General features: G+C 40.2%; 1 protein-coding gene across 2 annotated transcripts; it reads left to right on the top strand.

Moving 5' to 3' along the window:
- The first annotated feature begins 1,085 nt into the window (after nt 1–1,085).
- Nucleotides 1,086–8,043, top strand: LOC128748948 (kynurenine--oxoglutarate transaminase 3-like). 2 transcript variants are annotated; one of them, XM_053848063.1, is made up of 14 exons: nt 1,086–1,194; nt 2,520–2,601; nt 2,879–2,937; nt 3,554–3,698; nt 3,856–4,005; nt 4,073–4,159; nt 4,902–5,024; nt 5,094–5,214; nt 5,606–5,682; nt 5,741–5,830; nt 5,916–6,102; nt 6,251–6,321; nt 6,436–6,522; nt 6,703–8,043. In XM_053848063.1, exons 2-14 carry the CDS (start codon nt 2,521–2,523, stop codon nt 6,757–6,759), a joined length of 1,335 nt encoding a protein of 444 aa, XP_053704038.1. In that variant the 5' UTR covers nt 1,086–1,194; nt 2,520; the 3' UTR covers nt 6,760–8,043. The 2 variants fall into 2 exon arrangements, with proteins under 2 accessions (XP_053704038.1, XP_053704045.1); XM_053848070.1 differs by having other exon boundaries at nt 1,130–1,227.
- The last annotated feature ends 4,604 nt before the right edge of the window (nt 8,044–12,647 follow it).

Raw genomic sequence — 12,647 nt, 5'->3', positions numbered from 1 at the left:
TTGTTTTTTTTTTCTTCTAATATTAAGAATAAAACTGGATTTTAGGTGGATTAAGACTTGTAGACATATGAGAAATTATAAGCGAAAATGTCTTATCCTTCATAGCTTTATTTTTCAAAATAAAAAGATGGTGAGTATGTACCAAAATGTAAGTAAGAGTAATTTGTGCATCAAACAGAATGTTCTAAATTTTCATTGTACATTTGTACATTGTACAGTTATATTACAATGATACGATACGATGCGATACGATACGATACGATACGATACGATACGATACGATACGATACGATACGATACGATACGATACGATACGATACGATGATAACTGATAAGTGATGTCGAGAATGAATATACGGTGACCATTCTATGGTAAAATATTGTCTTAACAGGAGCTATGTTATAAAGGATAATTACTGGGTAATAGGCTGCTAATACAGACACAAATAAGAGGTGTGTTCAACATACTGTATATCCAAACACACGACGCCAATGGAATGGGAAGTGTTCATAATATGAGCAACATTAACAAAAGGGACACAGTTACTCAGTTACAAAGTTACAACAGAATATTAGCAGTGTAAGAAACACAAGGTGGTGGAGGCAACAGTCGCAAACAGATCAAAATGAATCTTAATCCCAACACTTTCTCTTCCTATTTGCTTTCCATTTAGAAAGGTTTTCATTGATTAAGTTGAGAAATACACTGGAAGTAATTGTTTAAAAAAGTACTGAAAAACGAGGCGTATACGTAACACTCTCAAACATGAGATCAATACGGAGGAGACACCCCATTATTGGGTCACCATGTTTGAAGTTTCCCAAGAGGTCAGCGCATGACTGCTCTTTTGAGGCGTTCAGGAACAACGTTAAAAAAATACACCACAGTGCTCCATGGGGTGTTGTCATTGAAGTTTAAGTTCGAGCAAAAATATGCCAACGCGAATCGGTTTAGTCATTTTCCATTACCTAAATGGGGAAAAAAGAAAAGCAATTAAAAAAACACTCGCTTGCCGCTTTATCCTGTATCGCTCACTCTCAGAATAAATATATTGTTATTCATTTGTTTACATTTGAAGCTCCTCGGTGACTCAGCTTTGAACGGCCTGATTTTCCGACGCTGAACGCAACACTACTACGTCATCTCCTCCTGGTGGCTTCTCTCCGGCGAGGCACGCGGGCCACGAAGCAAAGGTTAGTCCGGGCGCTTGGCTCGTCTCTTGAACGGTACGTGTCTGTATAATGTCGCTGTGGGAGCAAACCATAAGACGATAGCGTAGCACCCGCAAACGTAGGCAGAGGCTCGCTTGATTCGCGTGAGTGCCAGCTTTTGAAGCCACGTTCAAGCCATGACACAGGAGTTTGAGAGACAATAGGAGACAGTTCTTGTGCACTGAATCGTCTGCTATCCTTGTTTTGATACGGACGTTACTAAAGTGTTTTTCATTCATTCTAAACATATTATTACGATGACTCCGACTGTGATCACAAGGACGCTCAGGGCTCACTGCCGCCATCTTTCGTAATATACGGTTAGTTACAACTGCAATATTGCGTATGTCCCGAAAATAACGAAATAGAATGAGAATAGATACACAAATAAACTAAATGGTGACCTAAACGGAAAAAAACACATTGTGCATATCAGATAAAATGTCATAGCTAATGCAAAAATAACTTTAATCAGGTTAATCTATCAATTCAAGTTCGTCTGCCAAAGCCTGTTAGAGTTTGTTACTGTTCACACCCACAACAAAAGAAAGTCAATGGGTAAAAGCAAACCGCTGTACAATGCACTTTTTTATTTTCTCCCTCATGTGCTTAAAATCTCCCACTGAATACCACACAAACAACTAAAACTCCATGCATTTATACACACACTAAATAAGAGTAATTCACTCTCAAACTCCATAGATTCAGTCACAGACATTAAAAAAAACACAAACACACAAAAAACAAAAACATACTTTAATACTGAGCCAAGCCTTTGCACAAATTATATTTAATCACTAAGTCTACTTTGAAACTGTTCGGTCCTATTTGTGTTCATGTCATGGGTTTAAAATGAAACGAGAGCATCAGTGTTGTATGTTGCTGTGGCACCGTAAATCTTAAATTATGCCCCTGCTCTGTCTCTGCTTCGATCTGCTTGAATGAGTTATTACCCCACCCACATGTCCTTAGTTGCGGTTGGTCCAACTCCTGCTGACATGAAAGCAAACAATTACATTAAATTAAATTAAATTAAATTGCCTTTATGAAGTTGACATTATTGTATTTAGTCACCTATGAATGCTACAACTGCTAGCAGCAGTTATTTGTATGTCAATCTGATTAACAAAATATGAAAGAACTAGATACTGATAGACAAAAGTAAAATTGCAATTTAAACAGAGACACGTTACATGTTACATGTATCAGTGCAGGACGTGTGAGTAGGATCCTGTTGTGAGCTGACGCAGCTGGTTTCAACAACTATATAACAAATTCCCTCTTGTTTTGAATTCCTCTGTCTGCAGCATGAACATCGCCAGACAGCTCCTCTTCAGGCTTCCAAGTTCAGTGCATCTGAAAAGCAGGAGAGGCTTCGGTACTTGCCATGTGAGTCCTTCTATAGCATTGGGTGGCGGTTGACTGCTAAGTTTCAGCATTTTTGTTTGGCAACAATGTTCACTTTATGGAAAATAGCTGTTAGAAACTAAGACAGAATTTTATCTTCAGTCATGCGATTAGTGTTGTTGGCAGTGTTTGTGATGAGTTCTACTCCAGTGTCTGCAACCTGATCTATTTAAGGCAAAAGATCAACTTCCAGAGATGTTTTTTTTTTAATAGATGTTGTTTTTTTTCTTTTTATCCTCTCCACTTACATTGTTTGCAGCAAATCATGTCACGACACACTCACACCAAAAGAATTGAGGGGCTGGACAAGAATGTTTGGTGAGTCACTCTGATCTTCAAAATACACCACAGTTATAATTACATTGATAACATACAATAGATGGGTTTGTTTGTGGTGTCATATTGATGTCATTTATTTATTTATTTTAGGAATTAGACTTGACTTCATTCATGGCTTAACTGAACGTTCTGACTGGATCTATATATGTTATGATTAGCAAATAATATATATATATATAAGAAAAAAACAAAGAACAAGAACCCATCATACTACCTCTTCTACTGTACAAACACACTTAAAAACCATTTAAATCTTGTTTTTCTCTTGGAGAATTCACTTTTATAGAAACATTTCCACTGCAGAGTGTTAGATAAGGTGATCCACTGCAGAAGGCTCAGTCGTCGATGTAGGGAGAGGGTAGTGAGGTAATACTGCAGTGGATAAAATCTATGCTTTGATAGTTGACATGTTCCGTCTGCAGAGTCTAATATCATATTCATATCATATCAAGTGTGCAAATAAGGTGAGGCACAAAAATAAAATTGTTCCCGGGAACAAAGCAACTTGATCATCTTAACCCTTTTGTGGTTTCCATGAGGTGCATTTTGAGGCGCAGTCATGACGCCTCAATTTATGAACCCACTGTGCATCCAGGGTGGCCTTCACATCAGTGGCAGCAGACCCATCCATAGTAAACCTGGGCCAAGGTTATCCAGACGTCCCCCCACCTTCCTACATCAAGGAGGCATTGGCTAAGGCTGCATCGGTCGACAAGTTGAACCAATACACCCGAGGCTTTGTAAGTTTTAATTTACTATTTCCTTGTTCCCTTTAATTCTTTCAACAGCTGAAGTGTGTTCTCGCTTTCTAGCCATGAAAAGCAAAATGTAAGTGAAAAAGAATAGGTGTGAATCAGGATTAATGTATACTGTTTGTACTGTCTCTTGCTGTTTCAGGGTCATCCGTCATTGGTGAAGGCTCTCTCCCAGGTGTACGGGAAGGTTTATGGCCGTGCCATTGACCCCTTTAAAGAAATTCTGGTTACCGTCGGAGGTTATGGGTCACTGTTTAGCACCATGCAAGGTCTTGTCGATGAGGGAGATGAAGTGCGTCGTCAAGATTCTGCTACTTTTTAAACAACATCTTTAGTGATGTTTTTTTTTCTCCCTGCAGGTGATCATAATCGAGCCTTTTTTTGACTGCTATGTCCCAATGGTGCGGATGGCTGGAGCCAAACCTGTGTTGATACCGCTGAGACCAGTAAGCTGCAAATGGTTCACACACATGTTCTGCCTGACCTCATGCTGCTCTTCCAGCCTACTTCCTGCAATTTATAGTTAGCTAATTTTGGGTTGCAGTAGAGCTGGGTGATGGAGAGCATCTACAAAAAGCAATGTGCAGTTGTCATCAATGTATTTATTGATCACGGCAGCAAAAACAAAACCATGTGTCAGAAACAGCTGTGATCACCTGCACGTCCCTGACACACACATCAGCATCACAAGTTCTCAGCAGTACCGAGCAGCTTTGGTATTTGCTTTCGGTGATGAACACAAACACAACTCTGCATAAGAACAGTAACTGAAGTGACATTGTCTGCTGTGGTGGATAAATCAAGCTCCCCCTGTGTCATTCACAAAGCTGCTGCAAACTTCTGAGCCACTCCCGAGTGAGTGTTTGTAAAAGTGGACGCATCTCGACCAGTCAATTTCATCTTCTAGCCATATTCACAAAAATGTGAAAATTTAAATTCGAAATCCCCTCTTACTGGTACAAATGAAAGAGTCGTGGTTATGAAAAAAATGTCTGGAGGACAGAATAGTTTTAATATACATAAAATTAGAAATGTCATTATTAGATGAGATTAAATTAGAATGGAACGGAATAGAAGAGATTACATTAGATTTGACTTTACCTTTATTAGTCCCTCATTGTTAAGTACAAAAAAAATACAGAGGCATGTTCAATCCCCCCCTCTAATGTGCGTTTGTTTTATTTTCAGAAATCTGGACAGAAAACAGTCACAAGTGCCGACTGGATTCTTGATCCTGATGAGCTTGCAAGTAAATTCACTTCAAAAACTAAGGCCATCCTGATCAACACCCCCAATAACCCGATTGGCAAAGTGAGCTTCACAGTCAGTGACTATTTCATATTGGACTTCATGACCCATTCACTTTATTTCTTGGTTTAGGTCTTCACACGGGACGAGTTGCAGGTGATTGCTGACCTCTGTATCAAACACGACACCCTGTGCTTCAGCGATGAGGTGTATGAATGGATGACCTACAAAGGACAGCAGCATGTCAAGATTGGTGCGTAACCACTTTGTTGGACACCTTTTAGTTCGTATTAGATTTCTTCTTTTCAAAGACCTATAAAAAATGTCTCATAAAAAAACCAAAAAAAGAAGTGGAATCCATGTTTTCACAGATTAATAATCAAAACAATGTGGAAAAATAGCATTCTTGAAAATTACATGACTAGTGTTATTGAGAAGAAATAAAAGAGGGTGTGACACAAAATGTGAAATCTCCTTAAATTCTCCTCTCACTTTTGCCAGTCCCTAACTCATTGACGCCCAATAGTCTGATGCTGATGCAACAAAATTAGAAGCGCTGGTTCTACCTCCACCTTCAAAATAATGGCGAAAATGGCTAGTCTGAACCACAATTTAACTTCATTTCCTGTGTTTCCTCTGCTCAGCCACGCTTCCTGGAATGTGGGACAGAACAGTGACTGTCGGCAGTGCAGGGAAAACCTTCAGCGTGACTGGATGGAAGGTAGGAAAGGGAGGCGAGTCAAGGTTATTCTTGAGTTTTGACTTACTTTCTCTTACAGCTTGGTTGGTCAGTTGGACCAGAGCACTTGATAAAGCACCTGCAGACAGTCATGCAGAACACTCTGTACACCTGCCCGACACCGCTACAGGCAAGTCAGCAAAACATGTTGGTTGTTAAGGAACATTTGAGGAATAGGATTGTTATTTTCCCTTTCTGTCTTTTTTTCCACACAGGAGGCAGTTGCTCAAGGTTTGCTCCGAGACTTTGCCCTGATGGGTCAGCCGGACTGCTACTTCACCTCTCTGGCGGAGGAACTGGAAGGGAAGAGAGACCGCATGGCTGCTATCTTAAAGGAGGCTGGCATGTCACCCGTGATCCCAGACGGCGGTTACTTCATGATTGTGGATGTCACGGCTCTAAGTGAGTGCCTCGACATTGACACTTGAATATGAATAGGAAGGACACCTAAGTATTTCAAGCAGGGGTCTCGAACTGACCCACAAAGGGGCCACAGTGGATGCAGGCTTTGAATTTGTCTGCATTCAGCATGCATTCTATTTTGTTTTAGACCAGGACTTGTCACACATGGAGGACGAAGCCTACGACTACAAGTTTGTTAAATGGATGATCAAAGAAAAGGTAAGCTCATTCAGTGGCATGGACACGTTCAAGATGACGCGCCGCGGCCCCATTTCATCTTTGTGGGCTGGACATCCACACTTGATGCTCACTATATCTCCTCTCCTGAAACAGAAACTCGCAACAATCCCAGTCACAGCATTTGTTGGAGACGAGTCCAAGAAAGATTTTGAGAAGTACATTCGATTTTGCTTCATCAAGGTAAAATCTCAACACAGGTTTCTGAAATAATGAGCTGAAAATTAACTCTATATTCTCATAAGAATCTAGTCTAAGAAGAATGTTAGAGGTTGTTCAACTTTTTGTGTTTGGAATTGGTCAATGTGTTTGTATTTAAGTCCTTCTAAACACTTGACTGAACTTCTTCTCTCCATCCAACAGCAAGACAGCACACTGGATGCCGCAGAAAAGATCCTGAAAGAATGGAATAAAGTCTGAGAGGTTGTGAGCGTGATGAAGAAGAGGCGAGCCACTGGAGTACGGAAAGCCAGAATCAGAATCGATTAGAAATAGAGACATTAGGGAAATATATTTTGAAATACGTTGAGCTGGTGGGTCATTGAACGACTGGAAGCTGGATCATTGCGAGGACTAATGTTGTCTAGCTTCTTTCTGCTGCATGTGTACGTTGAAGATTTTGTGTTTTTGAAAGTGAACTGCGAACAGAGTGCACAAATGCTGTGAACTATATATGCGCTCACATCCTGTCAAGAGAAGCGCCCACCCCTCCGACAATATGATTGGTTAAAGCAAATAAATACGATATATATATATATTTTCTTATTTCTATTCTCATTTATGTTTGTATTTATTTCCGTATAGCCACATAAATGAATTGATTTTTGTAAATTTCAACGTATTTGAAGATATATTTCCTTGTAATGTCTCTATTTTCTGGCATTTCATATTGGAGAAACTGGAACCTTTTGTTTTATTACTACTGTTTTATTTGTTATTATTTTGCGCTCATTATTCCATCTCAGTTTGCATTTATATCGATAGAATTTTGTTTTCGAATCATATAAACAATATTGTTTTAGAAATGAATGTCACGAAAAACTTTTAAACTATTAGAAAAGGAAATTATTAGAATTTTGATGAATGTATCATTTGCAGTTACTGTGTATCTGCATCAGTCACTCAAGAGGTCATTACTTCAACTTTTCCACTTCAACCTGTGCCTCTTATGCAAATGTTTCTTCTCTGGTCAGAGGAACGCAACACTGGCAGTGCAGTCCATTTTTGATCATGTTTAACCTAGGTACTATTTTGACTCCACATTCTCAACATTAACCTCCACATGCAGAGGCAGACCCTGTCGTTCAATTCCTTCAGCCTGTACAGCAGTCCACTTTCTCCTTTTGTCCACATGGTGGTGCAAAAGCCGTCCAAAGCCACCAGACAAGTCATTTTCCATTCCAAAGTGTATTGTTTTCTTGTTTATCACTGGATGTGACGCCTATTCCAGGCTACAATTGACTGCTGCCGTTGATGTGCTGTGATCTCTAAACTGTTTCATTTGCTCTCTGCTCTGCAGCAATACCAGTGCTAGTTGTTCCTTTTAAAAATTTCACTTTACTCCAGGACTCAAACATGTATGGTACTTCTGTTTATTTAAAAAATGTTACTACTGAATAATGTTTATTACATTTGTATGACTTTTTTAAATTAATAGTTAATACAATACTTCTTTGTTTTTAATAAAATGTTTGTTGGATTTTTCCTCTGTGGTGGTGTTTGAGTATTTAGATACACACACACCTATGCACTCACACATACTTCTATCTTTGCGGGGACCGCTCATTGTCATAATGCTTTCCCCAGCCTCTAGCTCTTGATCTAACCATGCAAAACAAATGGCTAAGTCTAAACCAGGACTCTTAACCAAACTTAACCTAGTTAGGGTTTCTTAAAGTTATAATCTTCAGTTTGAGGATTCACCTTGTGAGGACCAGTAAAGTGTCCCCACAAAGCAAAATTACTAGCAGTGTTTCCACATGCACGCACCTTTCTTGTCTGAATAGTGCCACAGTAAATTGAGACATTATTTTCATTATCTCCTCATAATGCTTCTCATTAATAATGGCAGTTGAAATTCCAGTACATTTATCTAAATATTATTTAGAAAATTCAAAACTTGAAACTTAAAAGAAAAATAACTAGGAATGTACTTACTTCTTGTTTGTACCTGAAACATATTACAAGCACAATGTGCTCAGTTGTACGGTAGGTGCTCCATCAAGACACTGCAAGCTGCATCAGCAGAGTGGTTTAGGCCGGCTGAGGAATATATAATAATCATTTAAAAAATATGTGTTACGACATATGACTCCCTCAGTGGCTGAAGGGCAAGGTCACGTCAGGCTACAGCCAATGAAGTGTAGATTTATTGTCATTTTCCTTGTTATACTACGACTACTATCACATCTGACACTATCAGTAAATTGAACTTTTTCAGCATGTGTAAATGAAAAGGTGTAGGTTTCTGTTTAGGCACAGTAATTGGGTCCCTCCTGAGGCTCTCGTGTCACCAGTGAGCAAGTCATATTCATATCATATTGAATATTGCAAAAGAGACGACCCTAGATTTTCAGGGAGAATTCAGCAAACCAATGTAGGTCGCTCATAATGTGGAAGACCTTTGAAGCCTGACACACCACCTCATACATGAGAAGCACTCGGGCTCAAGAACACTGCAATAGCTAACGTTGAACATCAGGATCTTTGACAAGGCAAAACCTTGATGATGGACAACTGCTGCTTGGGGTTGCTGGACTCTCACAATTTGACCGCGGAGAGACTGGATGTTCCTTAAAAGACTGCACTGTATCCCCAACTCCGCTTGATGATAAGTGAAAATGATGGCCAGCCAAATGGGATTTTAGGATGTGGTGTAGTCAGACTGACATCTTGGTGAATGCCCAAAACATCCAGGCCTTCACACCAGATGATACAGTATCATTTGGCTGCACATCAGAAAGGGAACCAGATTTGAAAAGGACTCCGAAGGTGTAGTCTGGAGTCGCCGCGGTGACCTTAAGCTGGCCTGACACTGGAGTCGTTGTGAGGTCAGCCATCAGGTGCAAGAGAACATCACAATGCTTCCATCCTGTCTTCATTACTCCCTTGGGATCAAGCATCGCCTTAGCTCTCGTCACAAACAGTTAACTTGCTCCCCAACCCTTTCCGGACCCTTAAGAGAGCCCAGATGTTTCTGTTAATATGAGGCGGTACGGACAGTTGAGAGATACTAAAAACATAGTATGCTCTTTAATTTCAGGCTGCACTAATCTCTCCAACCACTTTTGTTTTCGTGGGTACATCTCACAAGCAGTCGGCTGCGTGTCGCCTGCTCTGGCGCGGATGCCCAGAGGATGGAGGCGGATCCTCAACAGCAGCACTTGCACATCTGATGAGCGGTAATTACATTTTAATTATTTCTGGAGGACATTGTTCTCGACTGATGTGAACTCTCCCACCCTCTTTTCTTCTCACAAATGAACACTAAAGGTGATGATACCGCTGTGAGCTACGTGTCCCAGCTATGACCATGTATACTGTTAATAATAATGCTCAAAACAGACAGTGGAAATTCACTATACACTACATTGCATTCAGAAGCATCTCTTCCTTTTAGAACACATTGCTTCTTTTTTAAAAAGTTTCTTATTAAAACCCAGCTTGCGGTGGAGGAAGATTATACAATAAAATTCTATCACCAATTTAGTCCTTGAAGAGAACATAAGAGCAAGATCAGCTTGGAAAAGAATATAGCATGTTAGCATATGCGGCAGCATTCGGACCCCGGATAAGCGGCAGAAGAAGGAAAGGAAAAAAGCATATGCGGCATTAGTAGTGGTTCAGAACACCTTGTACACGCTCAAATATCATGATGGTTCTTAAGACTCCACCCTGATCTCAGCGGTTGTTACCTGACAGCACCATTAAGAAAGTATTTGTGCTTCACCCAGCTGTAAAACTACATGAAGAAGAAGAAGAGAGTCGTACATGTGAGGTACATAAATACTGATGATGATAAAATATGATAAACCATATGAAATAAGAAAATAAAAACACAAGTTCGTTTTGACACCATCAAGGTCCAAAAACTCTTGAATGTGTTTTAACCTAAATATTTACCGTATGAATCAATATTGTCTAAAATAACATCATACTTTTACATATTAAGCGACAGGAATCATATGTTATGCTATTCGTGGTATTCCCTCTGTAATTTAGTTGAGTTACGCCACATTTTAGCACGCGAGTCCTTCACCTTCCAGACCATCAGCTACAGTGTCCTGGTGTGAGGCCTCGATGAAATGAAGGACACAGATCGTGTGCGATTGGCTTTAATTGGGGCAAATTGTTCAAGGCTAAAAGAGAAGGGGCTCTACATGACTTTGACAACACAACCAGACAAACCTCCCCCCCGCTCCTCCCCGATCTGATGCCCACGGGTGTGGAAGCCCTGTCACTTATTAAGGAGAGCGTTGCCACGAAGTGACAGATGTCTTGATGTGATCTGGCTGCATCTTTGGCCTCCATCTGTCTTGTTAGTACACAGAGTTAAGGGTGGTGTGAGGAGGGAGTGCCTGTTCCTTCCTATATGTTAAATGTAATGAAGGCTCCAGCGTCTGGGAGCTGAAACCGACTCCTCTGGCAATCCTCTCGACAACACTCTTCTTGTCTTTCCAAGTCTGCCTCCTCCACCGGTTCTGCAGACCCCACTGTTCAGGGTTCAGTGGCACTGAACCGTCTCTAAATCTCCATTTTTGCTCTGCTTTGCTCCCTGCTTGGCAAAGCGAGATTAGGGGGCTCGGGTCCTGGGGTGCACGTCTCCCACCCTCTCCCGTCCTCGCACCCTCCCTCTATGTGTCCATCCTGGGAGATTCAAATCCTTTTAGCTTCTTCCTCAGGTAAAATTGCCAAGGACCTTGTGAGCCCTGGGTTCCCCTGGAGGTAAAATCTATAATGGAGTTTTGATTCGAGCAAGCAGCAGCCTTGAAAATGGACTTCTTTAACTAGGTAGCTGCCTCGCAGAAGGTCAGCGCTACTCCAGGTGGACACAACATGCCACAACCAGGTTCAGGAAACAGTAACAAAGGAGCATTTTCACTCCAAACAGAAAAGTGACCTGTTGACACAACTGTAAATAAAAAAAATCTCGGAGCATTCATTGCAAAAGAAAACAAGTGGAATCCTTCTGCATCACTTGTCATACATTTTTACACATGCGGTCTCGTCGGGACGGTGTCCCCCCCTGGCTTTGACATGAAAGCCATGGCAGCAGAAGGGAATGCAAAACAGTACTTTCATATTGTTGATCACCTTGGCTTTACTGTGTGATACCATGAATTCGAGACAGAGGGCACCAAAGCCCTACTTTTGAAATACTTACTCCCGTCCATCAGTAAACCGTCTCCAGCGTTTACTTTTTGGGAAGTCCGTCGACCTTGGAGCTGCCACTGCCAATTCCTTTACCTGATTACAATTTTTACTCGTAAAGAAGGTGGAAATATTATTTACAACTCTCAAAAAGTAAAATTTCCATATATTAAAACATCAAAAGCGAGAGTATGTCACTCTTTGAACCCAACCAAATGTATTAATATTATACTATGTATTAATATTATAATTATATTATTATCAGCAAACAAAAGTAAAAAAAGGGAGGGTCATAATGAAAAACAAGAATAACGTAAATATCGCAGCGATTATAAATATATAATGCGGGTTTCAGCGATGGACACATTTTCATACAAATTGTGATGTGGATTATCTAAAATGAAAATGATCATGGCAACAAACCAGATGTGCTGAAAGATAAATAAGTTTTGTACTGCCCAAGATTTGACTGTGTATTTAGTTTTGCCATCGCAATAATTTGCTAATGCTTTAGTAAATACTAATATTTGTTATATAATTAATTGGTATCTGTCTTTTGCATTTAAATTCTCACACTCTAATTATACTTACATGACAACAAACTTGTTTATGTGACTACGAACAAATGCAATTTAAATATGTGACGCAAAATACAAAAAAATTGCATATGTGTGGGAGGTCAGAATCAGACGGTCCGGACAAGTACAGTGGATAGACGTAGAACATGTTGGATGAAGAATGATAGAAAAGAAAGCACTTGGCAAATGAAGGAGAGGAAGACAACCATTGAAGTTCATGGATGTGATAAAGGAGGACATGATGACGGTGAGTATTATTATGGGGGGAGGATCAAGACATGTTAAGGTGGGAGAAACTGACAGGAAGTGATGAAAGAATTATAGAATAGTATTACAATAACAACATAACAGAATGTCAAT

This window comes from Synchiropus splendidus, chromosome 1 (assembly GCF_027744825.2).
Source record: "Synchiropus splendidus isolate RoL2022-P1 chromosome 1, RoL_Sspl_1.0, whole genome shotgun sequence".
Lineage (NCBI taxonomy): Eukaryota > Metazoa > Chordata > Actinopteri > Syngnathiformes > Callionymidae > Synchiropus > Synchiropus splendidus.
The sequence above is the reverse complement of the archived record's forward strand: the minus strand, read 5'-3'. Positions and strand labels throughout refer to the sequence as shown.